Source organism: Dendrobates tinctorius, unplaced genomic scaffold, assembly GCF_039654945.1.
Source record: "Dendrobates tinctorius isolate UK_male_01 unplaced genomic scaffold, ASM3965494v1 ptg000231l, whole genome shotgun sequence".
In the NCBI taxonomy this organism is placed as follows: domain Eukaryota; kingdom Metazoa; phylum Chordata; class Amphibia; order Anura; family Dendrobatidae; genus Dendrobates; species Dendrobates tinctorius.
The window spans coordinates 3,821,598-3,843,141 of record NW_027361898.1 but is presented as its reverse complement, the minus strand read 5'-3'; the positions used below and the strand labels follow the sequence as shown (position 1 = coordinate 3,843,141).

Below are 21,544 nucleotides of genomic sequence, written 5' to 3'. Positions count from 1 at the left end.
GCTGCACTCACTATTCTGCTGGTGGAGTTACTATGTACATACATTACTGATCCTGAGTTACATCCTGTACTATAATACAGAGCTGCACTCACTGTGTACATACAGATAGGTCTACAAATGTTTGGACAGTGACAAGTTTTTGCATTGTAGGTGTTTCTATAAACAACTTGAATATGTTTTAGTAATCAATATTGGCTTAAACTTCAGACTCTCCACTTTAGGGCTCACTCACACTGGCATAGAATACGGAGGAGTGCAATGCGAGAAAACTAGAGTTGAGCGAATTTGTTCGGGTCCCTGCTTATTCGGCAAGCTATAGAGCTTACCGAATAAGCTGCAGAGGGAACCCGGATACATAGATTGCGTCGGCTGATCAGCGCCGCAGCTGCATGTGTCACGGCTGTGTGACAGTCACAGCACATGCATGGAGAGCTTGTTTGTTGGGCTCTCCATGCATGTGCTGTAACAGTGACACAGCCAGGACACATGCAGCTGCAGCACTGATCAGCCGGCGCAAACAGTGTATCCAGGTTCCCTCTGCATCTTATTCGGTAAGCGCTATAGCTTGCCGAATAAGCAGGGACCCGAACAAATTCGATCACCTCTAGCAAAAACATCACTTTGCAGATCTGCTCTGCCTCACTGAATAGGACTGGTCAGATTGCAATTTTTTTTCTTGCAAATTTGGCATGAGAAAAATGATAGCATGCTGCTATTAGCAGCGTATCGTGCACACCCTACCACGTTAATAGGTGCATGCAAAACATTGGACTGCACCCTGATATAATCATTGCCTGTATCGGGCTGTCCTCTGGAGAAATTAATCTCTCTTTTTCCACACCTTTGATCCGATTCTCGCATGAGAGAGGATCAGATCACAGTAGCAGGACACTTGGCTCACACTTGCAGCAGTGGGTTCTGCACTGAATACTTAGCCTTGTGTACACATTGACTGCAGGAGTGGAGAACACACTGTCACTGCAGGAGCAGAGGTGCAGACATCTCTCGTCTGCAGCAGCTGCTTACTGCAGAGAGGAGAGGGATATTTGCACACCTGCTCCACTCCTGCAGTCAGTGTGTGCACATAGGGCTGAGTATTCAGTGCAGACCGCACTGTCAATCAGCACAGGGAGAGGGGCAAAACATGCAGAGGCTTTTGGCCAAAGCCCAGGTGCACCATGCACTAATATTTGCATATGGTTAAAAATCATTTTCTGATAAAAACAAATCCTAAACATGATTTCTTTATAGGGGCCAAGTACTCTACAACTAATTAGTTTAAAATGAAGTTGGAGGGAGATAGACTGCTTTTTAAAGCTACGGTAACTACCTTTCGGTACCTCAGTGGGATTGTTGAGAAGGAAACTCCCACAGTTCAACACATAAGAGCACAGCGGGATTTTAGCCTTTCACCACTTTTGTGACTTCTTGCTACACCGGTCGTTGTCGTCCGCTGTGGGTACAGGCTAAAATAAAAATCACTGGTCAACAAACACGTAGTAGGTTCGATCTGTTTATAAAAATAATAGCTCTCATAACATTGCTTGTCCAGTCATCCCCACAAGTCTATGAGTAAGAACTTGGAGCGATCACACTGCTATAGAATGTGTTAAACTCAAATATCAGAACTGTACAAAAAAAGGAAACATATCAGGCATAATCAGTGTAATAAAGAGCTCTTGAACTGTCAAATAGGCCTTGTTCAAAGTACCCACCTTTATCAATACCTCTGCTTGCAGTCAGTGGATGAAAACATACCGGTCGACCCCGATTATAGGGGGTTCTCCAATCATGTCCACAGCCAATCGGCGCTGATGATGATGTGGCTCCACACACCTGCTGGGATGCACGATCAGCAGGTATCATACATGTAAGAATGACCCCCCACTTGCAGCACCAAGTTCTGCTGAATCTGATGGATTGTTATAGTGCAGACAACCTTCTAGGTGCTGATACATAGTAACAAACCCCAGCCCTAGAAGCAGAACAAGGCCAAATTTAACAACTCACATCCAGCTGACATTTCTGTTCAGAAGCACAATATTCCTATCCATTGACAGTAAGCAAAAATCTTGACAAAAGCAAGCATTTAAAAAAAAATACAAGTCTATGAGAAAGGTGCAGAACGTTTTACTGTACAATGATTGCACCTCATTTACATACACCTTTAATTAATGGTGCACCGGATCTGTAAAGTTCCAGTGAATGCTGAATACTTGACACCAGCACCTGGCCATGGGGTAAACTTGGCAGCTGCTAGGAGACTTTCCTCTTCTTGGTGTCCTGGTTATAGTCTAAGTGCGCATTCATATTGCGATAGTCCCAGTCTCTGTAGGCATGATGTGAGGGGCGCTTGACTCCAGCTACTGGGGATGATGAGGAGGAGGTGTAGTGCATCTGGGAACGGCTATGGGGATGTGCTGCACTTGGCTTCTCTCCCGCTGAAGGATTGAGATCTCTGGACTCTCGCCGCCGTGCTAGTCGGGGATCTTCCAGCTTTCCTCTTCTGAAAGACTGTGGAACCTGAGCCACCGTGCGGTTCTGCATTGGTCTAATGTCCACAGCTGGATGTGCCACGAGTCGCTGAGGGGCTGGGACCACCAGTTTGGGAGGTAGGATGTGGTCTCTGGCTGGTGCGTCTGCCGGGGGAGTATGGAATTGACTGCAGGCTGAGGCACGCCACTCCACCACTGGTCCACTTGCTTGATTGGCAGAGGTCCGCACTACTACAGGTTTCAGGATCCTGTTGATGTCTTTCTGGTAGAGCTCCTCCTTCGTCTTAAAGAGCGCTCCTCGCCTCTTGGCATCCTGAATCAAGTGGTTCCAGTCATTGTTCTCCTGCAAGAAGACATGAACAGCTATGAAGTCCCAGAGCGATCCATGTATACATCTGTGAATAAGGAGCAGGATGTCCACATCTCTACCAGCTCAGCACATTAGCCCTGGTGTATGAGGTGGTCTATTACTCTGTTTTCAACCATTTCAGGCTGCCTGTAGTACTCTATGAGCTGAGTGCTAGGACGTACAGAAACCTTCCTGCTCCCATAAGATCACCACTATCCTGGACATTATTGAGGTGTTGCTCACCTTTAGGGTCCTTAGGTTCCCCAGGATGAAGAGACTGAACCGGGCCCTCGTGATGGTCACGTTTAACCTTTGCCGACTGGCCAGGAACCTAAATATAAAGCGGAAGGCGCACGTAGAACATTAGAGGGGTTGTCCACCATTAGGCAACCCCTTCTCAAGCTTAGCATTTTCACTCGTTAAAATAAAAGCACATGTACTCACCTCCCATGCAGTACTCGCTCTTCTAGGGCTCTTGTGAGGGGGTTAGTCACTCAAGCCCTGCGTGCCCCATCAGTGCTTGACTATCTTTCCCCTCAGGCAACTAAGTAATTGACAGAAATTGAAAAGAACTGCAGTTCTGACTTAAATAATTAACAGGCAGTCAGAACTGCAGCTACCGCTCACTTCCTCTCAATTACTTGGTCCAAAGCCGGGGAGAGAAGCCAGTGTTGATTGGGCTCACATGATCAACCCCACACGAGAGCCCTGGGAGAGCAACTGCTGGAACAGAGCCGCTACATGAGGTAAGTATAGGGGTTTTCTTTTGACAGGGCAAGACACTCATATTGAGAAGGGGTTGTCCTAGTGGTGGACAAACCCTTTAATGGCAGAAGGCGCCTCATATAAACAGTGTCTATACAACGGCACGAGACTCACCCGATAGACCCTTGGCCAAAGTTTGCCCGCACACACGTCACAATGATACAGTCCTTCTGCCGTCCCTGGAATCCATCCACCGTATCCACTTCATTACGTCTAAAAGACATGAGAGGTTAAAACGTCATGTCTGCTGTGGCTAGATAGTCCAGAAGGAGCAGACAATATATAAGAATGTAAGCAGTGCAGACTGGGTAATGGGACACACATCGGCAGGGTCCCTCCCTGCTCCCCTAACATATTCAGTACAGGCCACTTCTCACCTAGAGTCTTTTCCAAATTCTTTTTGGAGCGCATTGATAATCAGCATCTTCTGTGCGCGGTACGGGGTGATGATACCTATATTGCGGAAAGCAGACTCCTTCTTGCTCTTAATGAGCTTCACCAACGCCACCACCATTTTGATTTCTTGAGGGTTGGCAAACGACCTGCAGGAGAGAAGGTTAATGTTCAGAACCCCAGCAATGTCAGCCGGAATATATCACATGATCTGTTTTGACCAGTCAGCAGCTGGAAGAATCATATGACATCCACTTGCGGACTGCATCATCTTCAGAGACTGACTGAGACAGATCATGTAATACCTCCAGATTCTGAGGGGTTGTGGGTATAATTGCACTGACTAGGTCCCCATCCTAAAAGGTATATTAGTGTAATTTACATTTCAAGAGCTCTGCTTGCTGTTAGTGAATGAAAACTTTTATAGGCACAAGCTGAAAAACCTGTCTGAGGGTTTGCTTCAGTATCAGTCTAGGTAATCCTCCATAGTATACAATGCTGTTCTAGTTTGTTGCAGTGTATTGGGTATATAGGACATAACTGCACCAAAATCGCAGCGGAGATGGGGTCAACGTGTAATTCTGCCCTTACTCCTTCTCCTTCGTCTCATAGCCATCTGCCACATCGAACACCATGTACGGCTGGAAGGGCCAGTCGGAAGAACACCGCACCTCCGTCGCGCTGCAGAAACACGAGACATTACGATCACAGTCCAGTCGCCTATTCTAGTACCATCATAGCCAGCTGCGATCACATTCACCACCCTGATGTAAATCCAGTTCTTAAGTAAAATTAATACACTTTATACTGTTAATTCTTGTTTCATAGGTTAATTAAAATGTAAATATCTGCACAACTAATAGAACGAGTTTTTCTCCAAATTCACAAGACGTCCCTTTTACTGACTCCTGCAGTCTCAGTATCAGAATCCCCCATAAGAGCCATTTGTCACCAGCTCAGGATGTAATAATCCAGAGATTATAACCGACCATGAGATAAAACATCAAATACCCAGATCAGCAAAGGTGGACGTGACTGCATAAGAGGGGGAGCCACAAAACACACAAAGGATACAGGATCCCGTGGCAGAGCATGTCCATATGGATATGGCGGGAAACAGATGACAGAGAAGCAGTGGCTGCACGACCTGCAGGAAGAGCAAGACATCAACGGCTGCCACCAGATTCCTCAGAGGCCGGAGCTACAAAACCTGCAGCAAGATCCGGTGGCAGCCGGCATGGAGGTCTGTTTGTAGAGTAAGGCAAATTCTAAACTAAAGATCAGTGCCAGAAGTCCAAGACTCTGGTTCAGTGATGTTCACAGTGAAGCTGGGGCGCCAATGGACCTTCCAACAGGACAATGATCCCAGCATCCCACAGTCCATCAAGGCTCAGGGTCAGAAGTCGTGGCAGATTCTGGAGCTGCTGTCAGCTGACCTGAACCCCATAGAAAATCTTTGGTGGGATGTGAAGAAGGCACCGGGTGTAAACATGACATTACTGATCTGGAGATCATTACCCATGAGGAACGGGCAGAGAGCCTTCAGGAAAGCTGCCAGAAGCCAGTGACTGGAGATGTTTGCCATCTGCAGCAGGTCATAACAAGAGGGGCTCAACTAAGTACTGAAGATGCTGGTCATGAAGGGGTTAATATCCTGAAAATGCAGGAGTCAGTAAAAGTGGCTAGTGGGTTTGGAAACATCACTTGTTAGATTAATTGTTCAGATAAACAAAAACAGCAGAAAGTTTATACAACCAATGGCAAAAATTATGGAATCACCGGCCTTGGAGGATGTTCATGCAGTTGTTTAATTTTGTAGAAAAAAAAAGCAGATCACAGACATGACACAAAACTAAAAGCCAGAAATTTGCCTTTTAATTTGACTTAAACACTAAAAGAAATCAAGAACAAAAAATATGGTAGCCAGTAATGGTTACTTTTTTTAAACCAAGCATAGGGGAAAAATTACAGAATCACTCAATTCTGAGGAAAAAATTATGGAATAATGAAAAACAAAAAAACACTCCAACACATCACTAGTATTTTGTTGCATCACCTCTGGCTTTTATAACAGCTTGCAGTCTCTGAGGCATGGACATAATGAGTGTCAAACAGTACTCTTCATCAATCTGGCTCCAACTTTCTCTGATTGCTGTTGCCAGATCAGCTTTGCAGGTTGGAGCCTTGTCATGGACCATTTTCTTCAACTTCCACCAAAGATTTTTAATTGGATTGAGATCCGGACTATTTGCAGGCCATGACATTGATCTTATGTGTCTTTTTTCAAGGAATGTTTTCACAGTTTTTGCTCTATGGCAGGATGCATTATCATCTAGAAAAATGATTTCATCATCCCCAAACATCCTTTCAATTGATGGGTTGATGGGATAGGAAAAGTGTCCAAAATATCAACAAACTTATGCATTTATTGAAGATGTAATGACAGCCATCTCCCCAGTGCCTTTACCTGACATGCAGCCCCATATCATCAATGGAAATTTGCATGTTCTCTTCAGGCAGTCATCTTTATAAATCTCATTGGAATGGCACCAAACAAAAGTTCCAGCATCATCACCTTGCCCAATGCAGATTTGTAATTCATCACTGAATATGACTTTCATCCACGATTGCTTTTCCTAAGCCCACTGTAACCTTGTTTTTTTCTGTTTAGGTGTTAATGATGGCTTTTGTTTAGCTTATCTGTATGTAAATCCCATTTCCTTTAGGCGGTTTCTTAGGGTGCGGTTACACGCTGCGGATTCTGCCGCGGATCTGCAGCGGATTTAGCCCTGCGGATCCACAGCAGTTTCTGCTGCGTTGTACAGTACCTTTATAACCTATGGAAAAAAAAACGCTGTGCAGACGCGGCGGAATTTTCTGCACGGATTTGCTGCGGTTTGCCATCTCCTCCATTGTGGAGATGAAAAACCGCAGGGCAAAACTGCAGGCCTTTTGACCTGCGGATTTTGCAAAATCCGCGGCATAATCCACAGCGTGTGCATGTACCCTTACAGTTCGGTCACAGACTTTGACTCCAGTTTCCTCCCATTCGCACCTACCGTATATACTTGAGTATAAGCCGACCCCCCTAATTTTGCCACAAAAAAACTGGGAAAACTTATTGACTCAAGTAAAAGCCTAGGGTGGAAAATGCAGCAGCTACTGGTAAATTTAAAAAATAAATACCAATAAAAGTAAAATTAATTGAGACATTAATAGGATAAATGTTTTTGAATATTCATATTGAACCAGGAGCCCCACATAATGCTCCATATAGTTCATGATGGCCCCATAAGATGCTCCATACAAAAAATACGCCCCATATGCTGCTCCATAAAGGCTATGGCCCCATAAGATGCTCCATAGATTATGCCCCTATATGCTGGCCCCTAAAGGTGCTCCATAGATTATGCCCCCATATGCTGCCCCCATAAGGTGCGCCATAGATTATGCCCCTATATGCTGCCCCATAAATTATTCCCCCATAAGATACTCCATAGATTATGCCCCCATGTGCTGCCGCTGCTGCATTCAAAAATAAAAAAAAAAAATGACACTCACCTCTCCGTCGCTGGGGCCAGGTGCCGGTGTCACTGCTGGCACCTGAGATATTCACCTGTCCCCCAGTCCATCGCTGCTTGCTGCTGTCTGGCACGTCATCTGTCAGTGACGTTCAGACTGCAGGGGGCGCGGCGCACACTAACCACATCACGATGCCCTCTGCTGTCTGAACATCACTGATGGACCCTGGACAGGAGAGTATCGCTATACTTACCCGTCCTGGCGCGGTCTCTGCAGCCCCCAGCATCTCCGCGATCTCCCTTCCTGCCTTCAGCGGTCACGTGGTACCGCTCATTACACATGAATATGTGCATATTCATGAGTTTAATGAGCGGTACCATGTGACCGCTGAAGGAAGGAAGGAAGGGAGATCGCGGATAAGCTCGGGGCTGCAGAGACCGTGCCAGGACGGGTATGACCTGACGCCCCCTCCGACCCCCTGGTGTATATGACTCGAATATAAGCTGAGAGGGGGACTTTCAGCCCAAAAAAAAAAAAATGGGCTGAAAATCTCGGCTTATATTCGAATATATACGGTATTTGTTTTGTGCATTTCCAGTTTTGGAGACATACTGCTTTAAGTTTCCGGTCTTGACACTTTGAGGTCTTCCTTGGTCTACCAGTATGTTTGCTTTTAACAACCTACCCATGTTTGTATTTGGTCTAAATTTTAGACACAGCTGACTGAACCACCAACATCTTTTGCAACATTGCGTGATGATTTACCCTCTTTTAAGAGTTTGATAATCCTCTCCTTTGTTTCAACGGACATCCCTCGTGTTGGAGCCATGATTCACGTCAGTCCACTTGGTGCAACAGCTCTCCAAGGTCTGCTCACTCCTTTTTAGATGCAGACTAACGAGCAGATCTAATTTGATGCAGGTGTTAATTTTGGGAATGAAAATTTACAGGGTGATTCCATAATTTTTTCCCTTAGAATTGAGCGATTCCATAATTTTTCCCTATGCTTGGTTTAAAAAAAGTAACCATTACTGACGACCACATTTTTTGTTCTTGATTTCTTTTAGTGTTTCTTAACGCCAGAAAGTTGCCATTTGAATTGACTTTAGTTTTGTGCCATGTCTGTGATCTGCTTTTTTTACTACAAAATTAAACAACTGAATGAACATCCTCCAAAGCCGGTGATTCCATAATTTTTGCCAGGGGTTGTAAATGTTACTACCAATCCAACTTTACGGTGGGGGAAAACGGTGATTGTAACTCTAGGCTGCACTCACCGGCCTGTCTTCAGCACGCTCTTGTAGAAATAGCTGGATGGGAAGAGGCAGATGTCTGGGTGCATCCGGTACTGCACCGTCAGCTGCAGGATGAGGCCACCGTGGCCTGAGCTCTCCAGTTGCCGACATAACCGCGCCATCAGGGACTGCCCGTAGCCCAAATCCTCAGCTTTCTGAAGGGAATGGAGAAAATTACAATCATTAAACTGCTCTAGTTACAAGAAGATTTGTTCAGTCACATCTTGAGCTGCATTCAGAATTCTGCTGGTTTCCCATTACCAGAGAACAGCACATTGAGGGAGTTTAATGACTTCCGTAAAACAGATTAACTTTTTGTGCAGAGAATTTTTCCACTTTTTTTTCTTACCGAGGAGATGACTGTGGGAGGGAGCTGCTCGGGGTCTCCTACCAAAACCAGCTTTGTACATCGGTGGAGTAAGGGGATGAGGGTCTCAACCTCACACGACTGTCCGGCCTGAGGGAGGAGGATCGGTGAGTCTGTGTGTCTCTACACATCACCTGTTATGTTACTACCCACGCCCGGGGTACTGACCTCATCCACAATGACACAGCTGAAGGGTTCGTGCCCCAGCTGCCTGAAGGCTGACTCCAGCAGTAGCCCCCCACTCGTGCTCAGCGTGCAGCAGATGATGTGCGACTCCAGGATCACGTTCCTCTGGACCTCCTGTGGTCTCCGGCGCAACTTTTAATAAGGACAAGGTCTCCTTAACTACCAGACCACTACAAGGAGCCCAGCTCAACCCACAGCAGGAGGACTGTAACAATTCACCACAGCAAGCAGAGATCTTGCATTAACGGCTGACTATCAAGCCCTAGTATAAATTACATAACAGATGCCAAGTATCTGGCAAGTGGCCATAGTTGCATGGTTAGCATGACATAAGCTTTAAAAAGCAAGTCACCATTTTTCATAGCTACTGGCACAACCAGTGGAGATTGCCTGTTATGGTACCAAATCATACCACAGCCCGTTGCTTTATAGCATAGTCACTCTCACAATGCAGTGCAATTCCATACGACAGCGGTGAACTGCATAGTCAAAGCCATCACAAGTTCACAGTCCCTAAAGGCATGTAGAAAACCTGACTCTTACCTCCCTCAGGGCATTAGCCAAAAGTTGCCGCTCTTTTGACAGCTTGTTAATTTTCTGATCAAGCTCTTCACACTGCAAAACAGAAAACATTCTGCCGATCAGGTAACAAGACTGCACAGTACAATGCACCGATAACTGTGCAAAATCCATGCACAGTGAGCTTTTCCTATGAAGCAGCTTTTCCCCTCTCACTTTATTTTTAAATCCACACTTGGTTGATGTCTAAGCAAATCCAGCAGCACCTAATGCTAATAACTCAGGGCAAATCAGGCTGAACTCACAGTAAGCTTGTTGCAGCGCTCCATCGCTCTCTGGCGGGACAGTTGGTCAAGCTGCTTGTCCAAGGCTTCCTTCTGTCGGAAAATTCCATGATCCTGGTTAGCTCTGCCTGATAAAAATGCAAGAAATCAAATCTTCATCTAGGGAGGAGGCCTACAGAAGAGCCAACATCCAGCCCAGACAGCGGGCATCACTCACTGATTCTGTGGTTGACTTGACAATCCAAGCTGAACTTGACAACATCAGGGTCAATGCTCTTCTCCGCTCCCAGTCGAACCAGGTTTATGTCGCCACAGTTTCCTATCACGCAATAAGTCCATAATAAGGTAAACTCACTTTATTGATCATCTTGCGGGAGGGATTCTCTTCCAAGGCTGCCTGGATCGCCGGTACCACCTGTTTGGTCAAGACTGGCATCTGACCGCTGCTGGCACTCACTATAAGCGGCAGTCACATGCTTGTCCAGCAAAAACAGGATGTAAAGTCTGTACACTTCCTCCTCAGGTGAACACCATGGTTATTTACTTGTCTGAACCACACAGGAAGCACAGAGACTGGCAGAGCAGCCTTGCAAAAGGAGAGACGGGAAGAAAAGGAAAAAAAATGGTACAAAGTTTTCAGGGGTGGATATCTCCTTTAGGCAGTCATCTACCTCCTTACCTAGGGTATTTTTTTTGTCACGGCATTTTTCCTTGAACTCCAGGATGATCTTCTTCATCAGTTCGTCCAGCGCTGCATTGGACGGGGCACACACCAGAACTCTGTTACGCTTATTTTTGGCATTCAGGTTCTGATCCGGGATATTGCTGTTCCTCTTCTGCAGAGAAAATATATGCTTTATTAATCAAGCCAATATGATCACATGACGACGTCATTTCTCGTCCAGTCTATCAGCTGGAAAGAGCTGTCCCAGAACTTGAGGACCATCATCACCTATTTATCAGAATAGCCACGATGTGATACCAGGTTTCCCCAAAAGTGGCCGCTGTGCCATTATCCTCACACTCCAAGTGACCCACAGCAATCAGCTGGCTCCACCTTTAGAAAAAGATGGGTCATTCACTTGTGTACAACATACCTCCATGAGAATCCTGTACAACAGGCCAACTATGGTCTTAGATTTGCCTGTTCCTGGAGGGCCGTGTACCAGACATATCTTGGGCAATCGGGGATGTTGCGTCACCATGACATACGCCCGCTCAATGGCGAGTCTCTGGTCGCTGTTATATTCCTTCAAGATGAGAATCTAAGGGTGAGAAAACAGTTTGTAAAATGTGAATCCACTGCAGGACCCAAAATCAGATAACAGTCTGCCCTCTGCAGAAGGTGTCAACCTAGCCCAGCAGACTACAGCCACAGGCAGACTTTCCATACGAAGCACTTACAGGGCTAGTGCAGTTATTGTCAGCGTTGTCTTTGGGTAAGAAGTCTGATCCGCTGGGATGAATGATGGGTCGGAACAGTGGGTTCCTTTGTAGCTGGAGTAGCGCTTTAAATTGCCGAAGGGTTGTTACAAAGCTTCCGATTATGACGCACTGCACCTGCTGATCGCGGAACGCTGACAGGTTTCCATATGTGTGGATACACAAGTCACAAAAAGTGTACTGCTCCTGCTCAACTAAAATACATGGATCAACATGTTAGGGCAAGTTAGGATAGGATATGGGTTGAACTAGATGGACTTAAAGTCTCCCTTCAACCTTAATAACTATGTTACTATGTTACAAGGAAGGCGATCAGATGAAACGTTACTGTAGATCTCTTCTTGCCGCCATTTATGGGTTCACAGTAATCCACACTGACCTTAGTGGCAAAACTTAAGTTGTGGTGTTGGTGGTGGTGTGGGGGGGGGGGGGGGGGGGGGGACGGGATAGTAATCCACTGGAGCCTATGTAAAGAACTGTCACCAACTTTAGTGGTGAAAACTGGTACTGCACTTGACAACTCTAGTACTAGAATTATCCCCAATTTCTGGACTTGCTTAGATTTGCTACCATTTAATACATGGAAAAATCCCAGAGTGGATCCATCCTCCTAACTTTCTACTTACAGTGTTGTGCTTTTTGAGAGCGGGTAAATCGGAAGACATGTCCAAAATGATAGACCAGTGATGCTGGGGGCTCCCCTTCATCTGGGGAATGGCCGTCTGAGGTGAGCAGGAAGACCAAGTCATCTTCTTTTGGGTGATGTTGGAAGTTTAAGTCTTCATCCCGTATCCAGGCTGTTAAATGGGCAAAGTAAGAAAACCAATGTGAAAAGCTGTACCTTAAAAAGGAGGGACTTACGGGATTGTCCAGGCTTAGAAATAGTACTTCTCATCTATAGGTTGTGTCTAGTATTGCAGCCTCTCTTAAAATGGAACTTCAATACCACACATGGCATTTGGACAAGAGTGGTGCTGTTTCAGGAAAATATAGTCTTTTACCAAGCTCAAATTAAATTCTATATAAAGATTTTACCTCGAAATTCTCCCCGGTTGACCTGGCCATCAAGGCAGAAATTCTGCAGGTGGAGTTTATATGGATGAGATCTTTGTGGCCTCCGTCTTCCTAGCCATTCTTGCGCCAACTATTAGCACACAGGACATTAGTAAAATCAAATGTGACAACCTCCGAGAAAAGCTTTGCTTGCAATTGGAAAAACCAAAAATTATCTTACCTGTTCAAAGGCATTCTGGAGCATCAGAGGGAAGAAGACCTTAAAATACTCATCAAAGGAGGAGAACATCAGTGGCACCTTCATCAGTGGTAATGTGCACAGATTACTGGGGGCTCCAAAATGCTGGAAGTTGTCAAACATGTCATATTTCCAGTGTAGGACCTCCTTCATGAGCCAGGCCTGATCCATTGGTGGCAAGCGTCCGGCTATAGTAAACTTATCTGCGCTGGTGTTTGTGGCAGGTGGAAGCGGGACGTTATTTTGATTGGTTAGGAGCTGTAAAATGCCACTTGTCAGCACGGAGACTGGATACTTCCTCTGTGGCAGGACTAATTTAGGCAGAGGAGGCTTTGATAGTTGATTTCTAGACTTTGGAAGCGATGGATACTTTGGGATATTTTCCAGGTCCTTTGTGAGGCTGGCAGTTCGGGAAGCAGTCTCAGTGCTGAAGATTTTGGTTGTAGCTGCTTTTGTAGGTTTTTGGACAGATGGTGGCAAACCAGGCCTAACAAACAGGTGATCAGCTTTCTCAGATGTGATGTGCATAGGACAATGATGACCAGGACCCAGCACAGGCTCGGAGCATCCCGTATATTTGCACTTTATGGTTTCTTTTGACTCCTGTTCAGCTGCAGGTTCCTCCTGGACAATTAACGGATACGGCCATTTGTCTTGAATGATTTTGGACTCCACCTGTGAGCACAAATCCATATCAACTGGATCAGTTTGGGTTAAAAATAAGTTGTCCCCAACTTCATCTTTGTAATCCTCCAATTCACTCTGTGTATCCCGTGGCACAGGTGGAGGAGGTTGAGCCATCGTGGGCCTTGCCAGGCTATTGGACTCTTCTTCTCTCGTTTGGAGATCAGTAGAGATTTGCGGTGACATCTTAGGGTATTCCGTTTTCTTCGAGATTTCATGCAGTTTCTCATTCTTATCAAGTCTGCTCTTTTGATAGCAGTCATCCGTCGTTTTTCTTGTCGACTTTGCAGAGTTTTCCGAACTTAGGTAGACGTTCTCCACTTTGTCACTTGACATCCTCTTTTCAACATTCTTCGGTCTCGACTGACGGTAAAACTGACGATCTTGACAAGCCAACATTTTTTTGTTCCCCTTCACCATAATGGATTGCGGAGAGATGAATTTTGCCTTCTGCTTCTTGGTTTCCACAAATCCGGCCGACTTTCCATACTTGCGTAGCTCTGTTAAGCTATCAAGAGACCGTTGAGATAAGTCAAAAGCTTTGCGAGGCCCCTTCTTCAAACCTAGTCTTTCAGCAGGTGAGGTCAGCTCGGGACACTTGCGTATTTTCTTTGGTGGGATCACAGTGAGTGACACTTTGCCCGGGCTCCCGGACTTTTGGGGTTTTCCGTGTGCCTTCAGCAGGCTTTTGCCTTTTGTCGTTTTGGCAATCAAAGCTTTGCTCTTTCTGGAAGCCTCCACTTTTGCGTTGGTCTCCATAGAGGTGGTTTCTTTAGCCGTTTTGGATGGTTTTCTTCTAGAATCAAATGTAGGATTTTTAGTATCTGTTTCAGATACATTTTGCCCATAAAACTCTAAGATGCTCATCTTCTCACGTGAAGAGCTATCGCTTTTACTTTCACCACCTGGAGCAGCATTTACAGCTTTTACGGACTCTCGGAATTGCTTCTCAGCATCCTCTGCAGCTCTTTCGATGTCGTCATCACAGATATAATCAGTGTCATACCCCCACTGATCAAAGTTACCACTCAAATCAAAATTTCTGTCATCATTACTTTGGGTGGTTTCGGGTATTTTACATTTATTGGGTTTTTCCTCTTCCAGTTGAGAGTCTCCCCACGCTGAGTAGATTTCATCCTGCGTCTCAAACTCGAAACACTGGGAGTTGTACTCGTCACAGTTCTCCGGTTCTTGCTTTATTTGTGCAATTTTACCTGAGGATGAAGAACTCACATTTTCCTGTTTTTCAGTTTTTACAAACCTAATGAAGTCTTTTGGCTCGTCGTCTGAAGAATCGGAGATAGTTATGATCGGGTCAGAGGACATTTCTGTTTCCGAAGAGTCATCGTCATCAGAGATCATAAACCTTGCAGCTCCCTTCACTTTCCGCTCTATAGAGCCAAAGTCTTGGCTCGCCGTCACCTCTTGCGCGGCCAATCGATCATAATCCTTATATTCTCTGGGATTGTCAGGATCCGTCTTAACAGTTTTTAGCAACTTTTTTTTAACTTCGGACAATGGAAGATCGTCATCAGCTTCGCTATCCATTACGCGCTCTTTCAACACAGCTTCTCTCAGATGGTTGGGCTCACTCTTAATCGGCATGACCAGGTGATCACTTCCTAGTGACAATCGTTTAAGTTGTTCGCTAACTGGAAGGTTGTCTGCAGCAGCGCTTTTAACCCTTTCATGCAAGGATTTCCTGACCTGAGACAGAGGTATGTCATCGCTGTCACTTTCTTCACTGCAGTCGCTTCTGTTACCACAAGGTTTTGCCCGATCCCACAAGTCTTGCTCCTTCTTAATGCGCACATAACACGGTTTGACCATATTAACCATCTCAGTGCTGTGGCTCATGTTACTTTTAAGCGCTGGAGCTTCGTTTTTAGCTTTTCTACTTGAAGACTTCGCCATGACTTCGCACAGTTTTGACTTCCATCCCATTGGCTTTTTTTTCAGCCCCAAATTTTCTTGGGCAGACATTTTATCTAGCTGTTCCTTTTTGATTGAGGTCTTTAACACAGACTGAAGCAAGGAAGAGCTGAGCTCTGTTTCTTTTGTTCGAACATCTTGGGGTTCCTTTTTAGCTGAGAAAAGTAACCCTCCTGACCCTTGCTCTGAAGGCTTGCCGTAAGCGGGTGGTTCGATATCAGGAGAAGCCATACTGCTACATCTAGACTCAAAAGACCTGCTGGAAGCAATATCTGGAGACCTACTACACCCAAACCATTCATCATCCTCCTCCATCCTTTCAGTCTTAATAAAAGGAACAGAATGAACTTTGCTTGTTGTCGGCTCCAGAACAGAATTAGGGATCATCGCCGTCCGATCCTTAATGCTCTTAATAACTTGGGTAAGGCAACTTTGTAGACCCTGAATGTCAGATTTGCTGAAGTCGAGATTCCAGGGAACGTTTCTACGGATGACGAGATTAAGTTTATCTAGATATTGCTTACAGCTTGAGTTCTGCCCCAGATGATAGCCCTCACGCAGAAGGCTTCGAATCAGCTGTATACAAGCAGACTGCACTGAGGAAGATGCCTGAGAGTTTGGTGAAGATGACAAGGGCGAGGAAGTGGAAGTTGTTGGATTGTGCCGGGCCGCTATGTCCATGATGGGAATCATGGAGCCCTTGACAAGAGCCTCAACCCACTTGTGAGAGCTCACCCAGAGTAAGTGAAGGCACTTTTTGCTTCTATGCAGTTCAACAATAGAAATCAAGACCCTGATAAAAAGCTCTGTGACCTTGTTGCACTGACTGCTCCTTTGATTGAGGACGTCCTTTATTTCAGAGTACAGGTGGTGAATCACTTCCATGATGTACGCCACCCCCAGGTCTTTCAAGTCCATGACTGACTGTACGTAGGGTATGAACCACAAGAAGGTGCTGTTGTGAACCCGCATATCCTGGCCGATGTCAGACTGCAGAATATTAGCCAAGCTTTGCATATCTTCATACATGTTCGGGCAATAGTCTGGGCAAATTGCACCTTTCCATCCAGTGTCCTGAAAATATAAATGGGACAAGACTGAAGAGATATAGAAGGAAAATAAAAATACCCGTCTGCATGATGTGTGTGGCACTGCACCTCAGTGTGCTATGTACTACCTTTGGGCAAGGTTGTGCTGCTTTTATTAAATACCAATATCTCCCCTATTTGTACTGTGGAGCATAAAATAAAAATCTGGTGCAAGTTTGCTTTTAGAGCTGCAAGTATTTAGAAGAAACTGCAAATAAGGAATTAGGCTTAACCATTTAGTGATCATTAATACATCTCTTTAAGGTGGAGGGTGGGTCACTAAAAGGGCCTTAAATCACCCAATTTGCACTTTAGAAGCTTGAGATAGGTGTTGGGCTTTAAATGGCTAATGATCACAGAATCCACTGATCCCATCTGTTCAACAGCCCAAATGCCACAAGCTGTAGCAATCCAAGCCATTTTAGAGGGAAGATGCTCCCTATCTCAGTCCATGCAATCATGGGGTGCTTGTGGCAGCAAGAGACCTCCAAAGACCTCTGGGTCTGGCATGTATGGAAGCTTAATGCACAGGCATAATGCAATGCACATGAGCACTGGGTAAGCAGTGCAGTGTATCATGTAGAATCGCAAGTCTCCTTGTAGGACTTAAAACTGTTTTTTTTCCTCTGTGAACTAAATTTTTTTTAACTCACAGTAAATTCCACAAGAGCAATATTTGTTTTGTCATCATCCAAAATAAAAATAAGGAATTTAAAAAGTAACATCTACCCCCCAAAACAAGTCCTCATCTGGCTATGATTTAAGGGAAAAAAAAAAAAAACAAAAAAAAAACACAACAACTTCGTCATTACTTGCCAGTATTAGGCTAAGTGCACACGTACCGGAACTCTCGCGGAAATTACCGCGAGAATTCCGGAATTCCAGTCCGCGGGGGGGGGGGGGGGGGAAAATACGCATTTTAAAATTCCCGCGATTTCCCCGCGGAAAAACTAGCATTTTGCAAGCGTATTTAGCTTGCAAAATGCTAGCGTTTTCCAAGCTATCTGTAGCATCGCTTGGAAAACTGATTGACAGGTTGGTCAGACTTGTCAAACAGTGTTTGACGAGTGTGACCAACTTTTTACTACTGAGGCCGCCTATGCGGCATCAGTAGTAAATGATAGAATGTAAAAAAATAAAAAATAGTGTTATTCTCACCCTCCGACGTCCCGCGCATCCGTTCCCAGTAGTCCTTTGCGAAAATGCCCGCGATGACGTCAGTTCTCGCGGGATCGCGACGTCTCGCGGTCATTCGCGATGACGTCGCGCGAATGACCGCGAAACTTCGCGATCCCGCGAGAACGGACGCCATCGCGGGCATTTTCGCAAAGGACTACAGGGAACGAGAGCGTGAAGAGAAGCGGGAAGGCTGCGCGGGACGTCAGAGGGTGAGGATAACAATATTTTTTATTTTAAATTCTATTTTTTACAGGGATATGGTACCCAAAGCCCGGAGGACAGTCTCCTCTCCTCCGGACCGTGGGTACCATCCGCAAATGTTCTGCTTACTTTTCGCATGGTGTGCACAGCCACATGCGGGAAATAAGCGGAACAATGCATTCCTATGGGTGCGGGATCGCCGCGATTCCGCAAATTAATGAGCATGCTGCGGTTTTTACCGCGAAGCGATTCCGCCGCGGTAAAAACCGCAGCATTAGCACAGCATTGCGGAATCCCATAGGAATGCATGGGATGCTTATTTTTCTCGTTTTCGCGGCAAAATCGCGCGGTTAAAACCGCCACGGAAACGCGAAAAAAACGCCACGTGTGAACTCAGCCTTACAAGTAGAACATAAAATAAAGGACTAGATAGATAAAGTGGCGAAACGGCATCTTCGGGGGTGCAGCTACTGGGCCCTGTGGACTCTTGCATACTGATTTTGGGCTGTAAGTAGATGGTGCATCTATAACTTGAATGCCTATACTGCATTTATATGCGGTTAGTTGTATGTATGGGCTCTCTGAATAGGCTCACCTTTAGGATACTACACAGGATTTAATTTATAGCTACATTGGCACTTGCCTGACCCAGAACAGAAAACTCAACTCTTATATGTACGCAGCCATTTATGCCATTAAAAAAAATGGCATATTTCCAGTCTGTCAGCTGAGAGATTCCTTGCTAATTTTTAATTGTAAAATTTGTGTATTTATCTTTAATAAAAATTGTATTTTTCATTCTCTTGAAGCACTTGTCTCTTCATAACCTGAGTTTAGATAAATAGATAAAAAGTAAAAATCACAACAAAAAAAAAATGATTTTGGGCTCATTTTGCCCATTTTTACCTTTTTTGGTTTTTCAGTGTTGAAGCTATACACCATCTGACTACAGGAAACCAAGTCATCATCATCAGAGTCAGGCTCTACCTTTGTCAGCCTTTAGAAAGAGATAAAGTTATACAAGTGTATCCGAACTCACACACTACATATTATATAAATGCATAGACATATATACAAATAGTAGATTATACATATAAAAGGAGATCAAAAACAATATACTATGATCAGAAGAAGAAAAAAAAATAATTTGTGGAAAAGTTTGTGTGAGAAGTTTAGGCTTGGACCTCTGACAACTTTTCCTGATGTTCTCGATCTCATCATTGTAGCTCGGGCTGGCGATGATGGTTTGAAACGCTTGGATTGGATCAATAAGTTGTCCCCAAACCTTAGATCCCAGGCGATCGAGGATTATCATGAAGCAGTGGAGTGCTGGCCAAAAGGGATTTCTGCTTTCATCTGAAAAGCAAAAAACGCTGATGGTAGTGATCAATATAGAAACTGTAAATCTGTGGTGGCAAGAGGTCAAGACAGTTGTCATCATTCCCAATCTCCATCTTAATCCCAGCTCCGCACTTGTCATGTGTTAGCACACACTACATACCCTCCGTGTGCTTCTCCATCACATGAAGGATGGACTGCATGAAATCATTCTGCTTGTCTGATCCAAGCAGCAGGGAGTCCATGGCCTGTTCCTCAAGTACAGTCAGTAACATGCAGACACCTGCAATAACCAAACACAGGGTCATAAAAACAAACACTGAGGGGAACGTCAGCGGGAAGCAGAGATTGATAGGAGGGTGCTCACCTAGCCAATAGTTCTTGTAATTAGAGGCATTATACAGGTGAGCCGGCAAGAGGATGAGCCTTCCATCTTCTATCTCTGTGGAGCTGTAAATGTCCGGATTTTCAAACAGCCCGAGCTCAATGACCTTAAATATGCAGGTGAACACGGCCTGAAGGTCGTAGTAGTCATCCCGATCCACCTTCCCCTGAGCCCTGGCCGTCAGAATGGCCCAGCGTCGAATCTGAACAAGACAAGAAGGGAGAAGACCGGAAAAGGAAAAAAGGGAGTTAGACAAAAATATTAAAGTGGTTATAGAGAAAAAAAAAAAAATATAAGTCTTTGCAAATTAAATGTTAACTCTGCCAGGTCAGGTTAAATCTACAGAGTAAAATGGGGCCAATATCGCCCCAGCTCCAACGTCTGGGAGGGCAGAGAGGAGGAAGAATGATGAAGGAAGCAAGGAGGGAGATCAGATGGAGAGGGTGGATGGAGAAGACAAAAGTAATGGAATATATGAAATTGAGAAACTCACGCTCTCATTGGGATGTACAAGGAGGAGATAAATTCCAGGCAGTTTCTCATACACCTGGAAGGGGTTGTTCACGTGCTCCATCTTGCACAAGGCAGCAACACAGAGTTCACCTGATCAATGAAAAGGAGACATATGACAGAGGTCCTGAACTTGCATGCATTTGTGACAGACCTATATCTTAGGACATATGGAAAGGAATTGTCCTGATGGGATTTTACCCTTGTATGTCGTAGGATAAACATCACAAGAGGGGCACTTCTTGAGTAAAAAAAAAAAATCTCACTTGAACAGGGCAACGATTTCAGGAGGATAACTAATGATTCAAACCAGGACGACTGGAATCATTCCGTGCATTGAAGGAAAAATATATATTTAATATACAAAAAAAATAAAATATAGCACTTTGCCCAACTTAAAGGGAATCTGTCACCTATATTTCGTGATCTCATGTAAAGATATGACCCAATTGCGCGTCCCATTGTTAAGGCCGCCTGCGCAGTATGCTTTGCCCAAACTGTGGGCAAAGCATATAATCGCTACTGTGCATGCACCGGTATTTTCCAGCTCGGTCTATGCCCCGGAAGTCTTCACATGCACAGTTGGGCAAAGAATACTGCGCAGGCGCCGGTGGCCTTTACAATGCGCAAGTGCGGAAAAGATAGATTTTACGGTAAGAACCAAAAATCCTTCTTGGAGCCTTCATTGGGGGACACAGAATACCATGGGTGTATGCTGCTGCTGCTAGGAGGCCGACACTATGCAAAACAAGAAAATTAGCTCCTCCTCCGGCAGTATACACCCACCGACAGTCACTAGGCACCTCAGTTGGTGAAAAAGCAGTAAGAGAAGCCACACAACTCTAAACATATGTACCAACCCAACAAGGGACTCAAAGACCCAACACGGTACAGCTTAAAACAGGGAGGGTGCTGTGTCCCCCAATGAAGGCTCCAAGAAAGATTTTACGGTAAGAACCAAAAATCCATCTTTCTTTATCGCCTTATTGGGGGACACAATACCATGGGACATTCCAAAGCAGTCCCAGGGGCGGGAACAGCAATAAGGAACGAAGGAACAGGAAGGGCTTAGGTCGGCCGGCGCGCCACCGCCGCCTGCAGAACCTTCCTACCAACAACTGCATCAGCCGAGGCCTGGGTATGAACCCTGTAGAACCTCGCAAATGTGTGTAAGGACGACCAGGTAGTGGCCCTGCAAATTTGTAAAGCCGAGGCCTGGTGACGAACGGCTCACGACGCCGCCACGGCCCGAGTGAGCCTTCACTCCTGGAGGGGGCCGTTTTTCCTGTAGTCGGTACGCTTCCAGAATGTTAGAACGAATCCAGCGAGCAATCGTGGATTTGGAAGTCGGAAGCCC

At 45.3% G+C, this 21,544-nt stretch overlaps 1 protein-coding gene across 3 annotated transcripts in view; it reads right to left on the bottom strand.

The window, feature by feature from the left end:
• Window positions 1-1,500: 1,500 nt before the first annotated feature.
• SETX (senataxin) overlaps window positions 1,501-21,544 on the bottom strand; it is a 40,702-nt gene continuing 20,658 nt past the window's right edge. For 2 of the 3 annotated variants that reach the window (XM_073555971.1, XM_073555970.1), the window contains exons 4-25: window positions 20,171-20,280; window positions 19,660-19,879; window positions 19,456-19,575; window positions 19,139-19,310; window positions 18,861-18,951; window positions 12,853-16,560; window positions 12,654-12,762; window positions 12,245-12,415; window positions 11,580-11,812; window positions 11,273-11,440; window positions 10,855-11,011; window positions 10,393-10,494; window positions 10,197-10,303; window positions 9,916-9,987; window positions 9,355-9,504; window positions 9,169-9,276; window positions 8,802-8,974; window positions 4,594-4,683; window positions 3,987-4,151; window positions 3,724-3,822; window positions 3,088-3,175; window positions 1,501-2,838 (exon numbers count right to left, since the gene is read on the bottom strand). In XM_073555971.1, the coding sequence (XP_073412072.1) occupies window positions 2,257-2,838; window positions 3,088-3,175; window positions 3,724-3,822; window positions 3,987-4,151; window positions 4,594-4,683; window positions 8,802-8,974; window positions 9,169-9,276; window positions 9,355-9,504; window positions 9,916-9,987; window positions 10,197-10,303; window positions 10,393-10,494; window positions 10,855-11,011; window positions 11,273-11,440; window positions 11,580-11,812; window positions 12,245-12,415; window positions 12,654-12,762; window positions 12,853-16,560; window positions 18,861-18,951; window positions 19,139-19,310; window positions 19,456-19,575; window positions 19,660-19,879; window positions 20,171-20,280 (6,995 nt within the window). In that variant the 3' untranslated portion in view covers window positions 1,501-2,256. The remainder of the gene's footprint in view (window positions 2,839-3,087; window positions 3,176-3,723; window positions 3,823-3,986; window positions 4,152-4,593; window positions 4,684-8,801; window positions 8,975-9,168; window positions 9,277-9,354; window positions 9,505-9,915; window positions 9,988-10,196; window positions 10,304-10,392; window positions 10,495-10,854; window positions 11,012-11,272; window positions 11,441-11,579; window positions 11,813-12,244; window positions 12,416-12,653; window positions 12,763-12,852; window positions 16,561-18,860; window positions 18,952-19,138; window positions 19,311-19,455; window positions 19,576-19,659; window positions 19,880-20,170; window positions 20,281-21,544) is intronic. The other variant, XM_073555972.1, reaches the window with a different exon arrangement.